This window comes from Nothoprocta perdicaria, unplaced genomic scaffold, assembly GCF_003342845.1.
Source record: "Nothoprocta perdicaria isolate Ctin4 unplaced genomic scaffold, notPer1 scaffold_174, whole genome shotgun sequence".
NCBI lineage: Eukaryota > Metazoa > Chordata > Aves > Tinamiformes > Tinamidae > Nothoprocta > Nothoprocta perdicaria.
In genome coordinates this window covers 906,703-933,681 of record NW_020454916.1, presented here as the reverse complement: position 1 = coordinate 933,681, position 26,979 = coordinate 906,703, and the positions used below count along the sequence as shown (strand labels likewise).

Sequence of the window (26,979 nt, the reverse complement as noted above, 5' to 3'; positions counted from 1 at the left end):
TCAATATTTTTTGACAACAACAGTTACATAAATGCTCTGATATTTACATATCTACGCAATAATCATTTAGCATATGATGTTAAACATGCCTTATACAAGTGAYACACATTTTTTTGCATGAATTAAGACTGTTGGAAATCTTCGATTTTCTCATAATTCTGAGAAAAATCTTCATGTTAGTAATGGGGAAATGCTTATATCTATAAATKTTATTAGTTTATAATAGTGTATTTTTTCCTATCCCTTTGGGGAAAAAAATCACCCCYGCTGTTTGGACAGCCTTACATTTCAATCTGCTTTTTATGGATGATGTTGAGCAAGGGAGGGGAATGAGCCCCAGGGCTTGCTAACAGAGGGAAATGAGGAGACATACTACCAGCACTCTTGCTACATGTAAATTTTACCATTTATGGAGCACATCTAGGAACGCTGGCCAAACGCTTAACCTACTGTTGATATTTCTTATCATGGGTGAGTGCATCCCCCACACCCCGAAGGCTCTTCTGGTGAAAGGACAGCAGATTGGTTTGTGACTATAGCGGCAGGATTCTGACAGGGTATCATTTTTTAGATAAAGTATCRAACATTAATCAAAATGAATGCCAGAATTTTTATATACTAAGAAGTCAGTTATCAAGGAAAAACCAGTATTGAGTAGCTGGCTCCTCAGTGCTTTGCAGTTCTGCCTCCAGAGCAGCTGAGCAGGAGAAACACTCCAGATGTGAAATGGAAAACAATGTGGATGGAAGTGTGCTACTTTCAAAAGGGTTAATGTGTAAGGGTTAAATATAAAACAACCACAAAGGTTCAATTCAGCGCGTCAGAGAAGTGTTAACTAGAAAACACAGCATACAGAATCAGGTTTAAACCACTTGGTTAGGCCCTAAGAAGCTGCAAGACATAGACAAAGTACACAGTGGACATCAGATGAAAATGTGACATATCTGATTAACAGGAGCCTGATTTCTAAATGACACTAAAAAAAAAAAACTAAATAAAAATGAGTTCAAGCTCCCATGAAATTGGAATGGACACTACTATAACAAACAATATCGGTGAAGTGGAGTAATAACCCCCACACACATAAAAAATAACTCAATATTATTTTACCGCTTTTTTATTTGAATGCAGCACTGATACCTTCCCTGAAAGAATTATTTCCAGACATTTATGAACAAAATTGACAAAAACACAGTAACAAACTTAAATACATACATTAAAAAAAAATCTAGAACAAGAATATTTAATAACCAACGTAAGACATATTCACAAGGTATCTTCTCCATCATTTACAGCATTTACCTCAAACGCTTTCAATGTACATATGTCTGAAAATATAAATATTTTAAAGCCATCACTGGTCATAGAAAACATATGAAATATCCACTAACATTTGGCATAATATAAATATTCTACCCCGAGAAGAAACAAGTGTGATCTTTTGTGTGACACAGATCATTATTCAAACAAATCTTGATGTTAAATCAGTGAGAACTTGGGTTCTAGCTGGAAAAAACATTAGGGGCTTGAAGCTCGTGTGCAGGCAACCCAGTGGTCAGCGCGAATGCATGTTTAGGTACTTAGCTGTTTAATTTAGCTGGATAAGAAACAATGTCATGTTTTCCTGTTGTTAAACATTGCCATCTGTATCTCTGGCACACAAATTAAAAAAAGAAGGGTGTGACCATTAAAAGTACGTGTCCTGAGATTTCCTTCTTCAGGGGGCAAAGAGGTTAAAATGGAAAAGCTGATCTGTGTATAAATCAGGAACACATGTGGAAATGAGAACAAACAGCAACCAACAGGCAGCCAGAAAGAGCTTCTTAAGACAGCAGGAGAGGCACAAAATGACAAAATGAGATGGACAGAACATCTACTGGAAAAGGACTGAGGCAGCCAATTCCCACTTTGAAATTGGTAAGTCTAATCACTCCTATTAAATATTCATATAATGTTGTAAGCACACATAATTAAATATTTATATAATTTTGTAAGCACACATAATTAAACATGAGTTTTAAAACTCAGTTTGACTGGAAATACATCAGCCCAATAGTATGAAGCAGTGCTACTTAGCGCTAGTATTGGGCTTCTCTCTGTAGAAAATCAAAGATAATAAACGTGCATAACTAGATCTATGTCTGTCGTATCACCATAAAGCATCTAACAATGCAGAAGTGCGGAGGCTTCCTTCTGGAGTTATGAAATGTTGAGTCTACAGGCTACCTACTGGAACTGGTACTGACAGCAGGTCTTGCACTCGGGCTGAAACAAAGCTCTGCTTGATTTCTTTGCAGATTAACATTATACTGAACATAGTAAGATACACTTCAGATAAAACTAAGAAATACAACACGGTACCAAATAACAACCCTTTGAATTAATGCGTCTGATGCACCAGTGGCAGATCCCCCAAATATTAAGCTGTTAAAAACACATCGTTACCTTCACATTAGGACTTGGACACAGACAGGAAAAACTAAAGAAAACATCAGGGATCACAGAGCACCGAATTCTCGAGTGTAAAGTCGTACCAAAACCTTGATAAATTATCGTTGATGTCGTAGGTGAGCAGCCGGTCGGGCACGTCACGACGGGCGCCCTGCACCGCTAACACGTGCGGTGCCAGGGCAAAGGGGACGTCGCTCAGGAGGTCTGACATGAAAGGGCTGCCGTCCACGCCGGGACCCCTTCCATTCCCCACCTCTGCGCCTGATACGCTCAGCTGCGCTCGGTGCCCCGTGCCTGCCTAAAGAGAACAGAGGAGAACAGCAATTTAGACCCCACGAATCAGGCAGCGGAGACTTTCTACTTGAAACCATCAAGATCTATCAGTACATAAAAATAAAACAGAATAATTTCAGTCTGTAGTTCAGGTAGATGKAAAATGACAGTCTTAACACATGCTGATACAATTCTCGAGGTCAGACAGAATGGAGTCAAGCCTAAAATCAACAGCAACTTTTATATCTATATGTATTACAGTTTTCTTTTTTTTCAATGATGAGTGAAGTTTCTCAACCTAATGTTACCAGACATGTATGAAACAGGGGACAGGTAGGGCTTTGTGACATTAATTCCATCTTGTTCAGGGGAAACAACTTCATGTAATTCCTTTCAAAACCTGATGAAGTTCCTTTGTGAGTATAGATTTGTTTCCACTGTTCCCTTTCCTAAGTKGTTCTATGGGTCTTACAATTTAAGAAGAAACCCTCCTATCCTAATTACTTCAAAGTATTACTAATGTTGATTTCCAGTTTGAAACATACTGCTTGACTGGCTGGTGACAGTTGTTGTATGGTAATATATATGTGTTGTTGAACATGCACTTTTATTGATTGCTGGAAAAGCTCAGTTACCAAAACCACTGCCTCCCCTAAAAAGCACCCCCCAAAGGAAAACCATAAAATAAAAAAACATGAGCCTTAGAAGACGCCCGTAGATAAGATGATGCACTCAAGACTTCCAAGTTTCGATACTGATCTACCAGGATTATCACCATGAAGAGTTTACCTAAAACTTTTACAGTTTTAAAAAATGAAGACCGTTTACTCTTCCTCTAGAAAGCAAATCAGAATTATTTTACTATGTATAGCTGTGAAAATGCCATGCAAACCAATAATTCATGTCTGTAAGGTGACTGTTGTAGGCATTTCTGTTTTATATAAGCTTACAAACGTGGAAACATTCAGCCACTTGTTCAAAAGCGCTTAACAAATCACGCTGAGGCCAAGAACATAATAAAGGCATTTCTGATCTGCCATCTGGCCTTATTCCTTCCAGCTCTCCGTATGCAGCTCGCATGCATCCAGAGAGGAAACAACCCTGCAGGCAGGAAGGGAAAGGCCCCGAAAGTGTTAAATGCTAATTTGCTGTTCAACTGATCATAGGAGTTAAATGGCTTTTGTTTCAAGGAGGTCCCTTTTATTCTGGGAGTGTGAGGCGAGCTCTGCTGCTCCAGGTCTGACCTGCTTGATTTCGGTGTTACAGTTGATGGTTGYTTTAGGGAATCAGAATTTCTGGCTGTTTGACAAAAGAGCACTGAGGGAGAGAGGGGGATTCCTGTTTGTTTTCTAGCCTGGAGGTACCCCCCCCAGCTAAACGTTTAGCAAGGTAAATGGGTCTCCCTTTCCTCCTCATAGGAAGGCCTGGATTTGACTTGAATGCAACTTGAGAACCCCAGTCATTCCTTGCACCTMCATCTACCATTTCATCTCCCAGACAGGGACAGGCAAACATTAAACCTTCTACTGAAAACTCAACAGTTTGATAGATAATCTTGCCAATCTAAGTCTGTTCAGAGCTGCTTTTCTTAGCTGAACTGAGGAAGCTCCTGCTCCAGAAGCTATTAGGAGAGGGGGTTAGTGGTGCTCCCTCATTTGGGAGATTTGCTTTATAATCATGACTAGAAATATAAAGCTTATAATGAACTTCCCCAAATACAAGACGATGATGATAATAATGGCAAATTTCCTAAAGTTAGCAAGTTTTATTAAAAGAAATGGCTGCTAGATGTAAGCAGTGAACTAGCTATGATCTGATASAAGAGCTGAGCGAAGGAGCTCCAGAGCAGGCAGGCCTTGAAAGCGGCATCCGGCTCAGCTGCTGGGATTCGCTTCCTGCTAAAAATACTAATTTTTCCTCTTTTGGATCACCTTATGGTAAATAATAGCAGCAAAACATTACTCTGCAAGCATCCAAAGGAAGGGGCGGTCTGAGCTTTGTCCGTTCTCCTAGGCCGCCTCAGAGGCTCGTGGGCACAGAAAGGGGGCCTGGCTGGTTCCTCCTGCCTGCTGCTGTTCTGCGGCCCAGCTCGGCCGCTGCCCTCCCCACGTGTCTGTGCTATGGAATTCCTCTACCTGCAGCTCAGGCGTTTCCTCCTGCTCTTCATTTCCTCCCGTTTTACTTCATTTCCAATTCTTACTGAAAGCCAGAGCACTTAGTTATGTTCAGCAGCGAAGGCAAGAATTGCTGCAGCAGATTTCTTCTAGTTTTCCTTACTTGTTCTGGTAACCTTAGAGAGTAAGTSTTTAAGGACTGTAAGTCTTTCAGGTCAGGAGGAAAACCAGAGCCTTGGGTGTTTGTCAGTACTCTGTTCAAATCGGCACCGTTACCGCCGAGCCACAGATCAGCAGCTCCCACTTCAAAAGCAATCCTGGATGCTCTAGCAGGCCATTGATCACACTTTGCCAGGAAAGCTTCCTCCTTGCCATGGGCAAATAGGCTCAAGGTGTGCATTTTAACAAGCTTCAAACCCATAATGCTGCTATAGACAAATTCCCCTGCTAAGGACACTGCCAAACACAAGGAATGCCCATTTAATTAACACTATTCATTAAAAAAGAAATACAACTCAATGTGTGCTGAAATTTGTAGCTCCTCTAAATTTAAAAACTTCTCTTTAAATCCTACCCTGCACAAACTTGTTACATTTCCTCTCAAAAGGAAGACCTGTGGAGCCTTTATGGAGGAGGTGGCATTTCCTTATGTTACATTGGTCTCATATTCTGAAAGTCTGTCAAGAGCAGAACTGAGCCAGAAAACCCCAAGTGAAATCCAGGAAAAGCTTACGTCTAGGAATTGGTTAAACAAGATCTTCAAAGAACCTTCTTCCTTCCCCCACTCCGCATTCCAGGGAAAAATGATCCCTCGCTTGCTGTCCTATTCCCATAGCTCAGATAATAATCAGAAGCTCCCAGAATCTACTGTTTATTTTGTTTGACAAATTGTACTTTTAAGAACACCTGTTTGTATCCTCATTGTCCCACAGGCTGGCTGAACTCTATTTACGTTGCAAGTGAGCCCATCACAGGGCAAAACTAACTGCAAACAGAAAAAAAAATCCAAGAGAACACAAGGAATCTAGGGTCATCTTTTCTCCTCCCAAAGCTCTGCCTTTGTTAGAAGGGTCCCAAATGGGCAGAACTAGAAATTAAGCTGTTTCTGCACAATGTAGATACTGTCTATTGGCAATGACAGGGCAAGAACAAGCTCCCCTTACTCTAGTTCCACTCTGTCTTTCAGGGAAAAACTGCTGTAAGGAAGACTGAATTAAATTGGGAGTCTCTTAAACTCCATTTTACCACTCTCTGTTGTGGAGTTTCCACTCACTGCTTTCTCTTTGCAAGGTTCTTCTATATTCTGTAGATCCTGATACCATTTAAGTAGTCAAAACAATATCATAAATATATAGCCGGGTGCAATATGAAATGAATAACTCAGGAAAAAATGTCAGCATTAAATGAGGCAGAAATGAGGAAAATGATTCCAAGTTTTCTGTTTCAATTTTGCTCATTGATTGCCACCATCTCTTCCATAAAAATAAACATTTTCCACTGTCTGAATTCCCACATTCACTTTGTTGTTTCTAGCAAGTCGCACCTTGAGTTGTTCTGTTGGGCTGACTTCCCAACAAATTTACAGTGTAAAAATATGTGCTCTTCCATGCCAAACCTGAGCATGGTAGAGGGAAGACCAGGCCAGAAGCAACTTGGTTCCACACTGCCCATGCAAGGATGGCTTTAAGATGCCAGGGGCAGCAGTGAGGTAGGAGATGGAGAAGAAACAGGCAGAGCTGACTCTTCCAACACATGCCTCCCTTTCAAAACCAAGCACAGCAGCTCCAGGATGGTGGTAGCAAAGGGCTGTGGTTGCAACATATAGTGAAGAGGGGCCACTTAAAGGTTCTGCCATGGCTTAACTCTTCAATATTGTGGAGCTCATCCATGATTTCCAAACACTTTGATAAAGATGTTTAGAAGAATGGCTTCATGTTTAAGGCCTTATCAAGCTAGATATATTTTGTGTGCTTTCATAAAAGCATCCTTAAATGGATTTAGATATATTTCATTCAGTGAAAGGAACCTGGTGAAGCCACACACTTTTGTAATATTGTGTGTAGTAATGTACATAAGAACTGGACACTCCACTAGAGAACATCAATAACCTATCAATGCTAAAATCACCCATACTGGTTACAGTGCAAATATCAGGRCAAAGCTATGTTATGAAATGGCAAAGTCAAGGTTATGAAATGGCTTATGTTTTCATTCACGCATTCTTCAAGCATATATAGAACAGCAAGGCCTAGAGAATTTGATATCCCACATTAGTCATTCTGGTTTCTATTTAAATGTCTAACTTATTTATCCAGAATACAATCTATTCAGAACATTTTCTCTGGACATTAGCTAAACAAAGCAGCGCCAAATGCTATGACACACAATCCTGCTATGAGAAGTATTAATCAACTGCATTTAGAATATCATCAAACAATTTACACTTCCCCAAACACCAGGGAATCCACAAATCTGTTAAAATTACAAAGGGCAAGATCCTTGGAGTTCATTCAAATGGACAACATGTTTTCTTCATTGTTGGTTTGGAATCCAAATGAACAGAGATAAAAGAAACAGTACATAAATATATATCATAGCTGGCCAACAGATAATAATTGCACTCTGATGGCAAGGGAGAGTTGTATGTTATTTCAAAATTAGCAAAACAAAAAACTTTTCCTTTAAAGTAAATTCAATCTTTATTTTGCTCCTCAACTGCCTTTTAAAAAAAATCTTATTTGCTGCATCATCTATTTGTGCAAACCCCAAAGTCTGCCAAGAGTCCTGTAAGAAAGAAAAAAACGCATATTTTTCACTGTACTAAGACAGAAGCTACATTTACAGCTGAAGATGAAGAAGAATCTGATTCTGAAGAAGAATCTAGGATGAGTACTAGCATTATTATCATCTGAATTACTGAACAAGGTTTTCTAGCTAAATCATTCATCATGCTCTGTCAGAGTACTTTTTCCACCAAAAGCAGGCACATTTTCCTTAAAAAGTCAGTCTTGAGAAAAAAGCAGATGTATAATATTGCAGAATATTCAGTAGAAACCCAGCAGCATCATAGTTATGACAGGGATCTACAACAGCACTGGTGATATAGAAATATTATCTTTAATTCAGGCAATTTTCTCGTATTACAGCAAATAGTGTATCATAATCTGTCTTAGAATTTATGTAGCATTATGCAGTTATTTCTTAAGCGTCTAGAGATGAAAACTATCTTAGGGATTATTCTTCCAATTGTGGTTGAATTGATGCTTTTAAGGTATTCATCAGGCTTCTTTCTGAGAATGTGTAGAAATTCCAAAGTGTGCATCACCACTGGTAACAAGGAATCATTTTTTCCAACAAGAAAAGTAATGGCAGAGACATTCAGTGGCAGAAAAGAGGAGCAGAGGGAGAAAGAAAAATTATTTGCAAGGCTTTCTGTATGTTTAGCACTCTATATTCAGAAATACAAGCTAGGAGAAAATGATCATCAAAGCTTGGATGATACGACATGCTAGCTTCTAAATGTCACCAAAAACCGCTCCCAGCCTTAAGCACATGCAGAAAAACTCCAAAAACACAAAACAAAACCCCTCACACCCAAGAAGCCGGTAGGTATGTGACCTGTAACTTCGCAGAATCATAAGGAGAAACCCACCCACTAGGACAAGTAAAATAGAGTTGCCCTTGAGATGGTTCAGATACAAGTTCCCATTAGCCATGAGAGCTGCTATTCTTTCGAGGCTCACTTAAAAACTTAGCCAGCATTTCCTCCAGGGATTCAAGAAAACAGAAGTTGTTTCTGTTGGAGAACAGAGCTACGAGGAAGAAAAAGCACGGGAGACCTTGCAGGAGCTGCAGTAGGAGAATGGCTTCCAGTCAGTTCTCCCTCTCCTTTCTTTCTTAAAGTCGCTCACAGTGGCTTTTGCAAGCGCCAATGAGTGCCCATGGGAATCAGCTTTCCCACCTCCTCGGAGCTCTTGTTTCCCAGCACTTTTTGATTCATCTTCTGTAYGACAGCAGTGGCTCGCCCACTTAAACAACTACTGGTACCTGTGCAAATCTCCTTTAAACAATATTCTTTCTTTGCCTATTTAGCAACATTGTCATTCAGATTAAAATGGAACTGGCTTTTAAAACAAGTATTTATTTTATATATATATATATATATTTACCAATCTGTGACACACATTTTAGGTATTTTTCATTTTCCTATGAAAGCCCTTTTCAAACTGTTTATTAGACTCCACCATAATCARGGTCAGGTTAATGTTACTGAAAACTTAAAGAATAAGATTCTAAAGAAACAYTTAAAAGTACATCTGACATGCTGCAGCTTTTCTTTATTATAGCAAAGCTTCCCACAGAGTATCCTGGCACAAAAGAATATTAGGGTAATCTTTGCTAAACCAGACTTTCCATAAAATGATGTACATTTATACACTTTTATTGGTATTAAAGTAACCAGAAAAAATGTAGTTCTCCAGAAGATTTTCTCTAATATAGGGAGAAAATGTTTTTTAAATGCAAAATTAACTTTATGAATTTAATACATGCTCCTTGCCCTGTGAAACTGCTAAAACTGTTAATCTATGCAGAGAGGAATTGCGAGGTTGCCATTTGAACTCTGGATACTCCAAATGCAATTCTGTCTTAAAAAGTGATTTTAAGTAACACAAAAGATTGCATATCTATTGCCTACATGGACTCCCTAAAAAAAAAATAATCTAACAACTTTGCAAATGAACTAGAATGACCTTCAAATCCTTCTGCTTTTAGTCAATCCCCTAGAGTAGATCTTGGGCACAGAAAACCCTAGAATAAATCTTGGGCACAGGAAAAATTTGGAGAAGGTTGGTGAGAAATTTAAAGGTATATATTGCACTTACTATAATTGAAATTCAATAATGATATAATGACATTGGAGAATTGTTCGGAGAGTGAGAGAGAGAACCTCCAACTTGGTATAATAAGAAATTCTTTAACTATAAACAAATGGAGAGAAGCTGCAACCCAAGGACTACAATACCAAGAGAAAGTAGCAATAAAAGCTGAAAAAGGATGCTAGATACTTATTAAAAAAATCTTTCCCATTACAATAAAACTAACATTTCTGTCATAGGAATTTAGACTACATAAGCTTTTGAGTATTTCCAGATTTCAATGAAAAAAAAAAAGAATTGTACAAAACAATAACGCAGAAGCTCAAAGATCTAAAAACAGTAACCAAGTAAAAGGCAATTTTGCTCTTAGTGCTGCCTGGACTGCCATTAGACTGCTGTTAGTCTAGGCTGCCTAGACTTGGTGCTCTATCACGCAGTGTAGCAAAATACTAAACAAACAAAAAGCCCGACTGTTATGTTGATGAAGAATTTGAAACAGCAGATACCAACAGATATGATGCTAGTCTCACCGTTAAGCTCTATGCAAGTGAGGTAGGGCCCTAATTTGTTTAATAGGAAAGATTTGCCTGTTTCCCTTCCCTGGAGCCAGCGATATTCCAGCAAATAGTCTTGCCACTGATTTAAAATGTTCTTTCAGGAGAACTGCAACTCATTTCTGCCTGGCAGCTGCACGATACTGTGTCATGGAATCCTTCTACAGTAGATCTTTTCAGGAGAATATAAGGTTTTGAATAATTAYACTTGTACTGGAACCCAAACTTGACTACCTGATTTCTACCCCAACCAATTCTAGCATTTTTGAACCTGATCACTTGATCATACCTGATCCTACAGCATGAATACTGTGGTAAGAATTATCTTAGAAGAGAAAGAGAGATGAAGATACACAGCATGACAAGCAACACAAAAGTCAACAAGTTGCGCTTGCAACCAAAGCCAGGAAGTGTTACTAACTAGGCCAGATCACTCTGTTCTCTTCATTTTGCTGTAGCAAATATACTGCAAGACTAAAAAGTAAAGACAATTACTATGCTAAGCAAGCTACAATCCAGAGGAACACTACATGAAAATGTATGCAACTTTACTCATCTGGCAGTGCACTCAAAAGCCCAACATCAGGAGTGAAGGACAAATCAATATATTACAAAATGAATACAGAAGCCTCATGAATGCTGATAATGGATTTATTCTGCAGCCTCAGTGTCATCCAAAAGCACAGAATACTCAGTTTTGTTGTGCTGATGCCCTTATGCCTGATGAAAATACAAAACTTCAGATATTAACGATTAAAATCCACTTATCTTTTTAAGCAACTTTGAACTGTGAATGAGTTATCTGTATGCAGTTTAAATAACGGGAATGCAATTGTTATATATTTATTCCCCTAGAAAATATTCTTTTATTAGGGCTAGAACYAGGCAAGAAAGATTAGTATCATCAACTTTTCAAGGTAGCCAGGGAACATAGTAAGAACTGATTTTCTATAAAACCTCATTTAAAACATACATTGAGCAGCAACATTCAGTCAGTGCAGCAGTCACTGTCCAACACGATTYGAGTTTTTCTAAGTATGCTGCTCCATGCAAAAAAATATTCTAAAGACTTTTGGGGAAGCTGAAGTCCTCCTTTTCCAGGTCCTGCTCCTAACCTCTGCAATTGTAGAAGCTGCTAAAGCAGGAAAAAGACAATAAAAGTTGCTACACTAGGTTCTTTATCATATGGAGCATTTTTTTCTCTGCTGCCTAWACTCCAAGCAGGTGGTAAGACCAGCAACATGTCCTATTTACAAGTTTAAAATATTCCAGTGCTGAAGAAGTGAATTAGGCGAGTATAATAATAAGATAACTTTCTATGTGATCTCCTCATAGAGATTCAAGTCAATAACAGACAGAAAAAAATGTACAGCAAGACAGAATTTGATTTCTTCCGTACTCTCGGTGTAGTTGGAGTCCTCACCAACAGCACAGCAAGAAGCCCCCAGAAGCCAGAGTTCGTAAAGCTTCAATCTGCAACCACTAACAATAAATTGTCTACTACTAGGGCTTCTGAGCCAAAGAATAAAAGTAGGATGACAGTAAAGGACCAGTAAATAAAGAAACTGAAGCAAATACTGGTTGTTTCTTTCAATTAGAGTTGTTTCTTGCAGCCAACTGGTTCTCTATAGAAGGCATATAAATGAATCATACTGAAAAGGAACAATTTTAGGTCTTTATCAGTCAGGTTTGCTAATAATATTATAATATGAGAAGAATGTTTTTTAAAACAATGAGGTAATGTGGAAATAAAATAAATTTGAAAAAAACAAGAACATCCATTTTATCTTGATGCATTTTAAAAAGTGCCTTAGAACAAGGCTTGCCAATGTGCTGCTATCCAAGACACAGGCCCTAAGTCTCGTAGTGGTGAGTTGGGGTGAAGTTTGGGGGCTTTAAGGCAGAAATCACTGCAGCACATAATGGAGAAAGGATCAAACCATACTTAAGGAAAAAGATATTCCCAGTATATCGATACTAGAATTTCAGACTGAAAAAGGGCAATTTTCATACAGTTTTCCTTCCTGTTAAAATGGACTGATCATTGCTGGTTATTCCCTTCCTCTGCCAGCCCTGTCACCATGGCAGTAAAACTAACCTAAGGACACTGTTACTTTCCTTAGTTGATGTTTAGCATAATTATTAATAAGCTACAGCCTTTCAGCCCCCGTTTTACACTAATGCATCACATTGTAAATAGCGTTATAGCACCCGGCTGCAGGAGCACAGGATGTGATCGGCTGATGCACGATCTGCATTGTATTTCAGATCAATTTTAATACTTTGAAAGCCCAGCAAGGCTGTTTCCAGAGGCAGGATGACCCACGGATCGATCCGCTGACAGCGGGAACCGGCTCCTAGCGCGGCTGCACGCGCCGGGCCACGAGACGCAGGAGAGTCACTGCTCTTTTCTGCGGGTCAAGTTAGTCAGAAGATTCCGAATTACCGAAAGGCTAAAGAATGTGAGTGGGAAGATCTGGGCACCTAATTTGAATGTCTCTGGCTACAAGTAACCACCCAGTGTAGCTGAATGAGCACACAAGCATGTGGGAAGCTGCTGCCTAAAGTAAGGAAGGGCTCAGGCAAATTGTGCCTTCGGATACGTGTGGCTTGGTCATTATCTGCAGTGTTTTTATTCCTTCACCAAAGCCTAGCCCTCAAAAGGGAGAGGCCACCAACCAGGCCACTGATTTTCCTATTTTATGAACCTTTTTTTTATAGGCACATATGCACAGAGTTGATTATGGTCACTAAACAGTGAAAATGTGTCACGTTTGTGTGCCGGTTTTCCCTAGAAATTGGCTGTGGTGTCTCCTGTCGCCCAGGCCTGGCCATCCACGGGGCCCATCACAGAATGGGCTCACGGCGGCCCAGGCTCCAGGAGGGAGGGAGGGAGGGAGGGAGGGAAGGAGGCTCCGACACCTTCGCTGTTGCTCCTCCTCCTCACTGGTATTTTCCTGCTAAAAAGGAAGGCCATTGAGCTCCTCAGTTCTTGCAGTGAAATGGCAACGGAGGTTCGACAAAGGAACTGTGCTATAGCTGACAGGAGTTCACGTTTGCAAAGGGCTAGGGAGAAACRCCTTATGAGAGAGCACTGCATTGCTCTGTGATCGAGCAGCTCTTTCCCAAGTTCAGCAAGGAGGCTGGGGATGGCCACATTAATTAAGGTGTCTTAATTTGCACTCTGTACTGATATCTATGCCATTGACATGGCATTCTTGACATTTCTGAGCGTTCTTGCTTGCTGAGTACTAGAGCAAGCCCAACTGCATGTCAGGTTACACAGGCAAGGACTCGAAAACAAAGAATCCCTACGAGATGGAGCTCCTGCAGGACACCACTGTGTCTTATTTACTGACCATAGGTCAACACATTGCACAAATCGGAGTTTGTAAAGTATTCTTCTTGAGGCCATAGCACCTTATCCTTTGTGACCTGCAGAACCATACTTTCTTATGGATGATCACATTGCTTAAGCTTTATACATATATGCATATGYCCATGCATATATTTATAGTGCATATGTGTGTGTGTGTATATTTATATATAATGTGTAGGTACACACCAACTTGTGTGGCTGTTGAGGGGAGACAGAAGTCCATCGGTCCGTAAGTTTTGGAGATCTTTCTAGTATGATATTTTGGTATCTGGTACCACATACCTCGTATGATAATTTGACCAAATACCAAACAGATATAATAAACCCTGCAATGCAATTAAGCTCTACAACATAAATATGCTATTGCAATGAGAGAGATGATGCCTTAGCCAACTGATCTATTTACCCTCTTTCTCAGTGAGGACACAGCCATATACTTTGATCTTCTTATCATATGGCAGTCCTACTTTATACACACTCAACCTGCAGCTGCAGAGTAAGTGCACGTCGCCCAGTGAGCTGCCACCTACTTAGTGCATATGAGGACTAGAGAGGGGGCTTAGAAAAATACCATCCATTGAAGCAGCCAACASTGAAATCTGCTCATCTTTTCTTAAGGGTAACATTAAAACTTTGCTTTCTTTAGCACAATAGTTAAGTAAAACATTAGATCTTTTTTTCTGGAGGTACCAGTAGTCAGAGAAAAGCACAGGCTTGATGACCTGCTGCAGACAGTCTTATTCCAGTCCCTCCTAAGAGTGGATAATTTCATTAAGTGATTATTGCTTACATGCCCAATTAGGCAGAAAGAAAATGTGGACCCATTCTTTATGGGATTTATAGGTGAAAAAGGTACTCAGAGCTAATATGACATATGACAGGCAATTAATCTAACCAGGCCATAACTAAATTCTAGCTTGTGATAGCTTTTTTTTTCTTCTTTAAACCACCTAAGCAGTAGCATTTTCCATAAACATTAGAATTTTTTAAAGAGGAGCAAACTAATCATTCTCCAATCATTTTTAAATATGAGTCACCCTCTGTAAAGCAGGTGTATGGAATTTGCAATGCTGCTGTTTGTCTAGCTCAGAACGTGTTTCTCTAGTTATTCRACAGAGAAGCTTCAGATTGATAAGCTAAGAGTGGGGCGACTGAACAGAGATGTGATCAGCGACATCTCCTTTGCCAGTAACTTGTAGAAATATCTTACACAGTCAACTACAGTAAGAATTGGGCAGTAACAGTCTGGAAGAGCTAGTTAATRATTTTTAAAATAGGAAAAAAACAACAGGAAAAAAAGGATAACCTTGGCACTGTTCATGTAATTATATCAGAAGGCCTGATCAAAAGGATATCTTATAAGTCTATCAGCTTCAGCACAAGTGCTAAATCCTCTGAAAGAGTAAAAAGTACCTTATTAAATTATTTTTTCCCACTTTTAAGCTTTAAAAACACAGTTTCCGTTATCTTTCCCTTGATGTTCTATGTCTCATTATATTTCCCTCTTCTGATTAAATGACCTGAGCCCAAAACCTGATGCCTAAGAAACTGGTTTTTATATCTTTTTAGAATAATAGCAGATCTTTAAAAGGGATTAATTTAATGAGAATATTATCTATATACTCTTATATAAAAATATGTTTCATTAAATAAAATATCATTTAATTGGATACTGTCCCCAAATGGTGCACACTAGTATCTATGTGCAGAAAATTACAGATAATTTAACATTTACTTCATTAAGCCTATACGGGCCTTCTATTTGCTACATCCTCAGCCTGCAGTATCAAATTAGCCAGCAGAAGTTCACAAAACCTATAGAGAACCACTGCAGTTCCAGAAAAAAGCTCTGTCCTGTGATGATAAGTATCACAGGAAGGTATATAATTAAGAGTGACTGTAACAACAACATATAAATTAGATAATTATGGATTAAGCAATCCCCTGGGCAATTCTATCTTGCCCTAGAAAACGTACAACAAGCTCCTGGGATAAAAGGCAGTAGTGATTAAGTATTTGAGGGAGAAGGAGGACTATGAATTAAAAAACAAAACAAAATGCAGAACAAACAGTRAGTGAAATATAAACTCACAGCCTCCTTATGGGTCTCATTTGTTGTTTTTTGTTGCTACTGTTTTTTTTTTTAATAAACTCTCTGATTTTGCAGTTTCTGCCCAGATCTGTTGCCTAAAGGGTGCGTGTCAGATTATCAAGAAGGATCATACCAAAAGAAACACAAATTGCTTCATAAAGTGGCAATAGGGAGAGACAAAACACTGCAGTTACTATCACAAATGTAATTTTGTTGTTTCTCGCATCAATTTAATAATCCCAGGTGTCCTGACCACCAGACATACAGTAATCTCTATAAATCCTAATTCACAGCTCTACCATCTGTCAGAAATATATTTTTTAATGTCTCCTAATATATATTCTACACAATTGCTCTCACAGTAGGACAAAAATACATGGATGCACTAATTTGCTTCACCAGTGGAATAATTCATTGTCAAAACATAAAAAACAAAGTAACACAAAACCAAACAACTTAGCACCATCATATTACTGGTTTTCCAGCCCTTTTATACATCAAAATTAACCTTCYGTTCTGTTAGTTTCTATAATCTTAAATTCCCAGAGAAATTAGAGAAAGATTGAATTATCTGGAAATTGCACTATAAAAATGGAAAATCCCAAAGCACAAAAAAATAAAACCATAGTATCTCTTCCTACTATAATGGTGTTACAGTTAAAATTAGAAGCCTTGTGTTTCATAGCCACAAAGAGACTAACTTAAGTCCTCGGTCCTGCAGAGCACTAAGCATTTTGGCCCCGGTCCAGAAAAGCACTTAAACATATGTGCAACTTCTCGTCCATCTGCCCGAAGCCGCTTCAGTGGGATGGTAGAGCCTTGATGAGGCCCACAGCGGTCAATATCCTCCTGGACAACACGGCCGGGCCTCGGGAATCTCTCCCGGACTCCCTTTTCCCAGGGCATGATCCTCCCGGAGCGGGGGCTCTGCTCCCGGGAGATGCAGCCGGACTGTTCCAAGCAGCAGCTTCCTTTCCCACTCTGCAGAAGAAGCCCAAACGTGTCGACTAAAGGCGGCTTTTCAGAAGCAGCAGCTTCCAACCAACTTTCTAAATATCTACATTCACTTCAGTAGCATCTGATACCACRTCTGAACTTTTGATGTCGGCTGTAGGCATTGCAATTTTTATGAAAAAAGATGTTAAATGTTGCTGGCGACAGTAAGAGGATTTGGTTTTAAACTTCTATTTGGGCATTAGCTTCTACACATTAAGTAAGATTACACAGATATGTGCACTTGAGAGCTTAACAGTTACACTCAAACCAAACCCAAAAGCACCTAAGTAAATGGCAAACTCCAAGGACTAATATTACTAAAAATTCTTCAGAAGATACATTTTTCTGTGAAAAAACAAACCCAAATCAATCATCTCATTTATTTTCTGACTAAGGAGGAGACCCATGAACAAAGTATTAGCAACTTCATTCTTTAAATCACAATCACCAAAAAATCACTTGCCACATCCTTCAAAGTCTATGTCTATTAAGTTGTAAAACAGATTACATTAAAAATAAAAGCAATTTGGGGGGCAAGTGACAAGATACAACTAATCACTTTTCTGTTCACAAATAGCTAATTCTACTGGCAGTCTAACAAAAATATTTTCCCATTCTCTAGTATGTTTGAAGTATTCTCATATTAATGGCAATAAGTCCATTATGTCAAATACTATTCTCTACATGCAACATACTGTTTTTCTGGTTTTACTAAATTATTTTTTCTCCTCTAATTTTTTAAAATCAGATATACTCACCATTGAAATCATTTCATTTCTATRTTTCTCAGTCACTCTATTTAACCTGAGAACCCTTTCTGAGTAAATGTCATGCCCAAACAGCAAAATTCAGGCACTGGAATTGATAACTTAGATACTACCAAATGCTGTATCTGCAGTACTTTAATTTAGCTGATATTGTCACAAACGGGTTTATGTAAGTACTTTTGTGATATCTAAGTCTTTCAATATAAAGATTTAGATAAAGATTAACCTTTACTGTCATGTCTACTGTCATGTCTACTTTGCCTCTCTTCTTATTTATAAAACACTTAAAATCTGTAAGATTACGTAAGTTCCTATTTTACTGAAACTTCACAGAATTGAACTCTGATACTGAAGGAGTTGAGAGCTCACAATACACAGAGACAACAGTGCATTAAGGGGAACATTACGTTCACCACAACAGGAGGTCACCACAACATCGAAGTGCAAGACTTCAGAACCTTGCAAAGAACCCTGCTCTGATTTGCATGGATCCAAAGTCCAATTACAATTTTGCTATTAACTGTAACCAATTCATAGCTCCATGTTATCATAAAGCAAATCATCCATTAGCRCTGATGAATTAAAGATTTCTGTATCAAACTCAGTTTTTGATTTAAAATAAAAAAGAGACCAAATAGCACCTCCCCACATGTTAACCTTTCTTAAGYAAGCAACATACCTACTATGTGCTCATACACACCCCTAATATACCACAGGACTTTGCAATAATAAACATGAAAACAGCACAAAAAGAGAGAGAGGGGTGGGTTGCAAAGACAGATTTGAGAAGGAATGGGAAGATAAAAAGGTTAAACAGGAAAATYCCCAAAATACACCCTCTCCCACTAAGAACACAAAGACTCAAGCAAAATGTTTCATGGTTATTCTGCAAGTATCTAAAACTAAATGGCCCTGGAAAGCAGACTCATACACATTGCAGAAGTATTTTCACAGGCGGCAGAGAGGACGGTATGTGTACACCATATGCAGAAATATTCTGGAAAGCCCCTTTTGGTGTGTACGGATTAAATATTAAATAAACCAGATGAAGACAAAGGAATCCAGATACTGAAACAGAAACAAAAGTGAACACACAATAAAGACATTCTATTATACTCACACATTTACAACATGTTATTTATAATAATAGCCGTGGGAAATAAATTACTTAGGTAAAGGCTTGACATTTTCCATCACTGTTCACCACACTAGTGCTTGTGTGCAATTAATTAACATTCTGGCTATAGTTTCATGCTTCCACATCTTGAGTATAAAAATAAAGATACTCAGCAATACTACGCAGCCCAGCCTTGAGACCCTTTTGTTTTCAAAACTTATACTGGTGGCCTTAATAGCATTGCCTGGTGGCCTTAGYAGCACTGCCAAGTAGTTACTAGCAACGTTTCTTTCATGATGGATGACAGGAAGGCTGAGTAGACACCTCATCTGTGGAAGATGTGAATTTGCTGAAAGCCTCTCCTGCAGAACATTCATGCTTCTCAGRCCAGCTGCTGGGAATTTCCATCTCGCACACTTAAAGAAATAGTCTCCTACCTGTGGAGGTTTATTGGGCGCTGGTCTGGTCTCTGGAAACAATGTTTTATCCTTTGACTCTCTACTTTGATCATCAACTGTGTCACCTAGGGAAAAAAAAAAAAAAGCTTTGAAATCACAGAACTATTTTATAGTTTATAAGGAATAGGAAAAAAAGCTTGAGTCTTCATAAAATCTGTTCTCCATGAAAGGGAGAAGGCTATTGCTACATGTATATTTCACAGTTTTGAACACAAGGAAGCAGACATGACAAGTAGTCTGCAAAACCAGAAAATAAATCCAGCTCAGCTAAAGCAGGCCCCTATTTTTGTGGTGTTAGGATTGGGAAATTCTAATAATGGCAAAATGTCAGAGAAAGGAGAAAGAGCAGCCTGAGTGCCTGGCGTGGAGGCTGCTCCAGGTGTGCAYGGCAGTCACGTCCCAGCCCCAGGCCTGCTCCACGCGCCCAAGCTTGGGGCAAACACACGTTCACCGCTGCCTTGTCTCTGCTTACAGCACAGCTTCCATACAGATACCTTCCTGCATGCGAGGGCTGAAGGAGACGGGCAGCATCCTCAAAGAAATTCCCTGGTTTTGATCATGGCTATGCCTACTCCTGAGGTGCCTCTACCCAGGATCTCACTGATGAGACCTAATTTTGGGAGCTCATCCCCCAAAGTTGCAACCAGTACCAAGCAGAGAAGGGCAGACTGCAGTAATAACCCACAGACACAGGATTTCATCTGATTTTAGACACTGAAAGTACCTTAGCAATTCTATCAAAATATAAAACAAATGTAGCATTTACTTCTCAGATATTTTAAAACAAATATCCACTTAGTCTGTCTTCTCTAATGTTATCTGTGGGAGGTTGTGCAAGAGACTGTAAAGATTCAGTGGATTATCTCATGCTGTTTGTGCTACTCCAGAAGCAGTCTGTAAGAGACGGTATCTCAGAAAGATGAAAAAGATTTAAGCACAAAATTGTGGCTTTATTTTGATTTGAACTGATAGTCCTTTCTGAAACAGATTATTTCATGTCTGTTTTCTTAAAGAACAGAGCAACAGCTCTAAACGCAAAGTTCAAGTTCGTGCAGTTCAGCTCGGTCGCCAAAGCTGTGTTTTTGACTTACTTGCTGCATTTTCTCCCCGAGTGAAGCATCTTTCTAGAAGGACTAGTGTGTCAGGCCTGCTTGATACCACACACTATGTGGAAAAGTTCTTGTGAAAATAAACAGTCATATTTTGTCATCAGATGATCTTTTAATATACTCTAATATTCTTAATAGCGTATTTGTATTCCTAACAGTAACTTAGCTTTGTTAAAGGTCATTAGTGCCTATTAATGCCATTAGTGCCTAAACCGAACAAGATCTGTTTTGACACTGAAAAATGCTTCTAATCAAACTATGAATTCTCTACATAAATTATTCCAAAGTACTTGTATTCATATCACTTCATTTAAAAAATGTGGGTGATGGGAAGAGAGCAAAGGAGATGGAGCGGCATCTCGCCTTCAATTCCTCCCCACAATACTGTGAAAACCAAAATTTTCCAGAGACCTGGAGAGAATGATAGAGAAGATAGGATCAGTACTAGCCATGAAAATAAATTATGGTAAACCACTAGTTCACCTTTGTAATGACGTAAGGAGATCTGCAAAGAAAAGTTATTAAAAGTCTTGAAAACAACCCTCAACGAAAGACTGCAAAAATTCTGGTGGGCATGAAAACAGCAGATGTGTGAAGAAGCCAGTAATAACATTTATTTTATTATTTTATTATTTATTTTATTTTTGGGGTACACACTTACTGTGGATGAGAAGGATGAAAAAGAGTTTAAATTCTAGAAAATTTAGGCTAGGTGAGGACCATTTTATCCAGAAGTAATGCTGATTACAGTTAAGCACTTAAAGCAACTGTGCGAGGAAGGAGTGGAACCTGCATCTCCAACTCATTCTAGAGGTGGCCTGAAGAAACATCCATCAAGAATGGCTTGGGCAATCCCATCAAGACAAGCAGGGTAGATGATCTTCCCCCAAGTCCTATGCTCTTTCAGAGATGCAGGAGGAACAATCCCACGGGACAGCCCTCCCTGAGATCAGCATTTAACAAGGGACCTTATGGTCACTGCAAGGAGAAGAGACAAGTAGAAAGCAGCTAGTTGAGCAAGGGCTAAGCAAGTGTCCAAAGGAGGAGATGAGGGGCCAGCACGTGGACAGCTAATTGAAAACAGTGACATGAYTCACACTGGGCAGTATTGGGCGTATGCATAAACGTACACTGGAGATGTAAGGAACATTAAAACATATAAACCATTTTTTTCTTATTTTCTTTACATACCCGTCCTGAGCAAACACTTTGAAAATTTTCTACACATCAAACAGAAGACCTCATATATGTTAGTGCTATCCAGAATACACTTTTTTTCTATGATTAGTTTTTCTTAAGATGAAAAGAAGTCTTTGCTTGAAATCAATATAAAAAAAAAAGAAAAAAAGGTCAAAATGTAAAAACATTAATGGAAAAGAGTAACAAGAACAGAGCATTTGGATAGAAATGAAACATTTTTTGACTTAGAACTTTGACACCCAACTCCCAAATGTTTTAAGTTCTTAAGGAACAAAAATCTAGTAATATCTATAGTGTTTCACAATTCTAATTGTTCTTGCAAGCTTAGTTTTTCATGTGGATCTCTTCTTTGCTAAAAATTAAAAAAAAAATAAATAAGGCAAATGGAGAAAACCCTGCAAACCCCAAAAAATCAGTTTTATGAATCCTTTTTTAGAGACTTACTATTGGAGTTAGTGAAGGTAAAGCAGCTATAGCCAAGTGTCCACTCCTCTTAGTCATCCTTTAGGACAGCTTACAAGAAAGCAGCATTTTCTGTGCACTTCCTTGGTTCCCACCTCAAATATCCAATCAAATTAACCTCCCTTACTTCTCAAAATCCAAGGAATCAATCTTTCCCACCATCTCCCCCATCCCGGCCTCTCCCACCAGCTGCCAGGCTTGCTGAACGTGCCATAACCAGCCTGTCTTGTTTGGACGCCTCCAACCTTCCTGCTCAGCTGGCCTTGGTTTACCATGGATCACAGCTTTCATCTCTTGCTTCCACAGCAAGTCGTAGTTTCTGGTCCCAGTTCAGCCTCAGCCCCTCAGGCTCTCCTGGCCCATCTGGCATTTCCTCTTCTCCGCAGGAAACCCTCAACCTCCTCTTCCAGCTTCCCTGGCTCTTCAGAAGGCAGAAGAAGGGACACGTCACACAGGGCTCGGAGCAAGAACTACGTGGGCCTCTGGAGCACCTTATATGCTCTCATTTGTAGCTCAGTCCTTATGGAAATATATTATAAAAAATTAACAGCCTTTTCTGTGAACATGAGCTTTGTTCAAATATTTTTGCCTTGTTCTAAGAAAAAGCTGATCTCTTTTGATCCCCTTCCCCCCAACAAAAATCCAATCCTATACAATCTTAATGCAGATAAGTATATAATGGTAATTTTGCCAAACAAGATAACTGAAATCTGGCTCTGAAAAAACATGAACTCATGACCTTAGTAGGCAGCACCCTCTCTACATCCCCCAAAGGAGCCTTTCATAAGAACTCGACTGCAAATAAGCCAAAAGGGACCACTGTAATAATCTGCTCTAACTTCCTGTATAAATATAGCCTATAACATTTCCTGAATTAATTTGTTTGAACTAGTGCAAGTTTAAAGCTGTATTTTAATTAAGAGATAAGAGGCAAAATGATCCATTTTACAAGACAATGAGATTCTGGCTTGGTTTAAGAGCATTATGCCAAATTTCAATATTGAAAACATGGTAGTTTTATCTGAAATGCAGTATGCTATTTAGAGAATACAGGAATTAGAAAGGGATACRTGAAACAAATTCTATACAATGTGGTTTAAGCATTAGCAGCATAACCTTTGACATGCAGCATATGAGCAAGGGAAGTTCTTCAAAATTTTCTACACACGTATTCCTTTAAAGTATTCCTTTACTTGTCAATGGAAATATATTCCCAAATTTGAGAAGAGAGCAGTCAACATATTTATCCAATTTTCTGCTGTACTCACACTTCAAATCCTCAATTTTGGGAGGCGGATTTTAAATTACATTAAGCCCCTCCCAGGTCCAAATGAGTGATGTTAAACRTAAAAGTCAAGCCTACACTTTTCCTTTGACTGAACTGGCCCTGGATTTGCACCAACATTCTCCGAGTCCACTGGCATTTTCTTTTTCCAAGAACTCAAGTTGCTGCTCAGGAGAAAATATTTATTCTGGTCTTCAGRATGTACTTTTCTCCTCAGATCTCAGAGAGGAGGTTTTTGTCTTCTTCAAGAATCAGCACGTAGCTGCCTATCTAGATCTCAGCAAACTCTTGCATAGGAAAGTTCAACCACAAGTTTGGCTTCTACTCAACAAGGAAGTGGGATTTCTATTTATATTCTTTCCTCTTCCAGCATTTTGTTATCCTCAAGCTTATAGTCTCTTGTTCAATAGATAACATTTCAGTACCTATATTACTTATAAAGTCTATCCTACTGTCAGCTGAAAGAAAAATAATGTAAATATATTTTGGAGTCTTTTGTAATTTAAGAACTGTTACTTGTCCTTGTCCGTGCAAGGATCCTGTGAGAAAGTAAAGCATGGACAACACAGCTAGCAATAACTAGCGACCAAAAATATGATTTTCCAAATGTCACCAAAGCTTCAAAGGAAGGACAGTTATTTCCCATTATGCTTTAGCTAACTGCCTTTGTTGCCCATCACCACCTACTGCAACCTACTACCTTTAATACTACACCCTACACAGAAATGCTTTGCACACATTTTCTTCTCAGAAACAAAGAGTTTTGAGAGAGGATTAGTAGGATCTGAAACAAGAGAATGAGGCTCTATGGAAACATAAGGGTGTTACTGCATTTTTTTGCCCCTCTTCTCTCTTACCCATAAATCTTCCCTTCTCTTCCTGTGATGAGGAAGGAAGATAGGCCAGAGCAATACTAGGTCATCCTGCTCCAAAAAGAAACTAATAGAACTGCAAACTTCAGTCCATTAATAGTAGCAATGCTTTCATTCTAGCGAGATATTAAACAAATACTAGAGTTTCCTCTCCCCTCTGAATATCTCATGTGTAGGATTCCCTGCAATCTCACTTTTCTGAAACCCGCTCTCCTCTCAGACTCACTTAATGGCTTTCAGTGGGGAGGAAATGTGTTTGTGCTCAGCGTCCCCAGTCCTGCTGSCTTCACCAACTGCCAGGGTCTCACAGCTTCCATTCGCCTCCAAGCCCACTAGAAACCTTTTATTAAGAAAGTCTTTCCCTTTCTGCTTTTTTCTTTCTTCTTCATCTTGCCTTCTTTCTTAGTACACCACTTACTGATTCACCTGAATCAATTAAGTCACTGGCCAGGGCCTGTCCTCTTCAGTGGGAGATAGGACCTTGACAGATGGTTCCTCTCCCTTCTTAAAGGGTGACTACCATTTTTATAGCATTAATACTGCACTAGCTGCACATTAATCCTCATCAGCTTCTATGTGCATGTGGCCAAGTCATAATAGCCTTATAAGAATATGTACAGTTGGCAAAACAATGAAGTCATCCTAATTTCAGGTCACTCCATCCTGGTTTCATATTAAAGCTTTTCATATCAACAGCAGTTTCATTTCAACAAGCTAATAATACCTCCTAAAAATCCAATATATCAGCAAAAAGGTTCCCACAGCTGCAACTTCCAGCAAAACAAGGGTTTAAGAGTTTATGCTGCATAAGGGTGAATAACAAGGAAGTCTTTGTCAGTCCATCCTAAGGCATAAGTCTGTTAGTCTAAGCAGGTCAATGGCAATACTTTGGCAGCATTATATTAAGTTTCAATAGTGTGGTTATAGCTGGGTATAAAGAGGTCCTACAAATGTACCCTTGGTCAAGAGAAAAAATTAACAAGCATCTTCTCTCATTATCTTAATGAATCATGAGAAAATTTGTATGAACCTCGTGGCTGCAAGTGAAAACCCCGAATGACTGACTTCCAACTTGGTGAGAGGGAGGGGGGAAACTGCAACAAGGTAAACATTATCCTCAGTGTTTTCGCATTTACAGACATGAAGTGACATGAACACTGCCCAATCCTCATTTTCTCTGTGAAGTGTGACCATTTCAGAGAAACAGCAAGCCCCAGCACTGCACACCCACCTGATGATTAGGGAAACRGTATTGCAAATTGCCAGCCAGCATCATCCTGGTAACACATCCTTCCCTCGCTGACCCTACTGTGCAGTCTCCAGTTTCCTAAACAACTCTGTGAGATGATGTGCATGCCTGTCATGACCATAACAAAACTATAGATTCATTCAACTCCCTTACATTTTGCTTTCCAGGCCAAATCACTTAGGAAAATAGCAAAAGAAAAACATTACAAAAGGATTAAGACTCCTGTAGAGTTTCAGCCTCTCAGACATAGGTACTTCTAGTTTTGAAAAAAAGCTTTTTATTTTGACAGTTTGTAAGCTGCAGTTTTTATTTCTATGTTTTTTATATTTCATGGACTTGAGCTCTTCTAAAACCTTCTTAGATCTTAGAATTCAAATTAAGCCCCATTTCCAACCACTTTACTGAGGCTAAATGCCTCCATTTACATGGCTTTCTCTTACAAGGTAGATGACTCTATCAGAAAATTGTGAAGGGTTAAAGACAAAAGATTCATAACAAAATCTTGCTTGGAAAGAATCTCTAGAGTTCACCYAGTCCAACCTCTAGTTCAGTGCTGGGCTAACTTCAAAGCTAAATTATGTTCCTCAGGTGCTTGTCCAACTAAATTTTAAAATTTTCCAAAAATTGAGATTCCATATCCTCTCTCAGCTCTCAGTTAAATCTATCCCTCTCTTCGAACGCAACAGCTCAAGAATTCATTCATCAATGAGCCAGTAAGTCCCTTTCCATTAAGACAAGGCTTTGTTTTTACATCATGAAAAACCATCATGTTTTTACATGCTTCCATGTAATGCAAAATGAAATAYTGAGGATGAATCCCATTCTGTTTTATTGGTGCAATGCTCCCATGCAAGCACATCTCACGCACGTCAACCTCCCTAGGTAGCTCATCAAAATGTTGCTTATCTTCGTCACTGCATAGCTTTTAGCTAATCTCAGTTTTCCATTTCGCTGTTTGGAATCCCAGCTCTTTACCCTAGATGCTGACACACCTGTGTTATCCTGTTTTAGCACTAGAATGAGCAGGTGAATGGATTTCTTGAGCTACTCAACACATCTTCAGTTCTAAAGCAACCAGCCTACTGCAGATCCAAGCAAGAGCTTAGGACCAGTTCAAAGATTTCCTAAGACAGAAGACAAAAACATCAGCCACACAAGTGAAGTGGGTGTCCCCTGAGCAAACAGTGACGTGCCTCCCAGGGCATGTGGCCTGTGCCTCAGGGAGAACCTCAGAATTGCTCACTCCTCTTCCTCTGTTGACCTTGCATTGTTCCATGGATAAGCTCCCAGCAGATCTACTATTCGTTAACCTTTTTYACTTAGGTTGTCCCTAACAAAATCTGCAAAACTGCCTGGAAGGCACCCACTAGATGCCACAGGCCAGTCTCCACATGCATTAAGTTGCAGTTCTTGACATTCCTAGAGAACCTTTAATTCTTTCTGCCGTTTACCTCATCTGTCAATAAGCCTCTCCTCTTCACATCAAAACAAATTCACGCCTTCCAAGCCCAGCTAGCCTAAGTGAATCATACTTTACTGAGGAAACAAGCCACCTAATCTTCTTTTAAAGTGAAAATGTTTATAAATTAATTACTTCTTTCTTTAGATTTATTCTTTACATAGTCATTCAGTGCTAGCTTATTGTCATGGTCATCCCACTGGTTCAGTCATCTCATAGAATAATTACATTGGTTTGATGTTAAAATTGAAACAAGAAGTCCTTT

General features: G+C 39.1%; 1 protein-coding gene across 1 annotated transcript in view; it reads right to left on the bottom strand.

Moving 5' to 3' along the window:
• Positions 1-1,260: 1,260 nt before the first annotated feature.
• UMAD1 (UBAP1-MVB12-associated (UMA) domain containing 1) overlaps positions 1,261-26,979 on the bottom strand; it is a 66,335-nt gene continuing 40,616 nt past the window's right edge. The window contains exons 2-3 of the mRNA XM_026036270.1: positions 19,058-19,143; positions 1,261-2,749 (exon numbers count right to left, since the gene is read on the bottom strand). Coding sequence (XP_025892055.1) covers positions 2,492-2,749; positions 19,058-19,143 — 344 coding nt within the window. The 3' untranslated portion in view covers positions 1,261-2,491. The remainder of the gene's footprint in view (positions 2,750-19,057; positions 19,144-26,979) is intronic.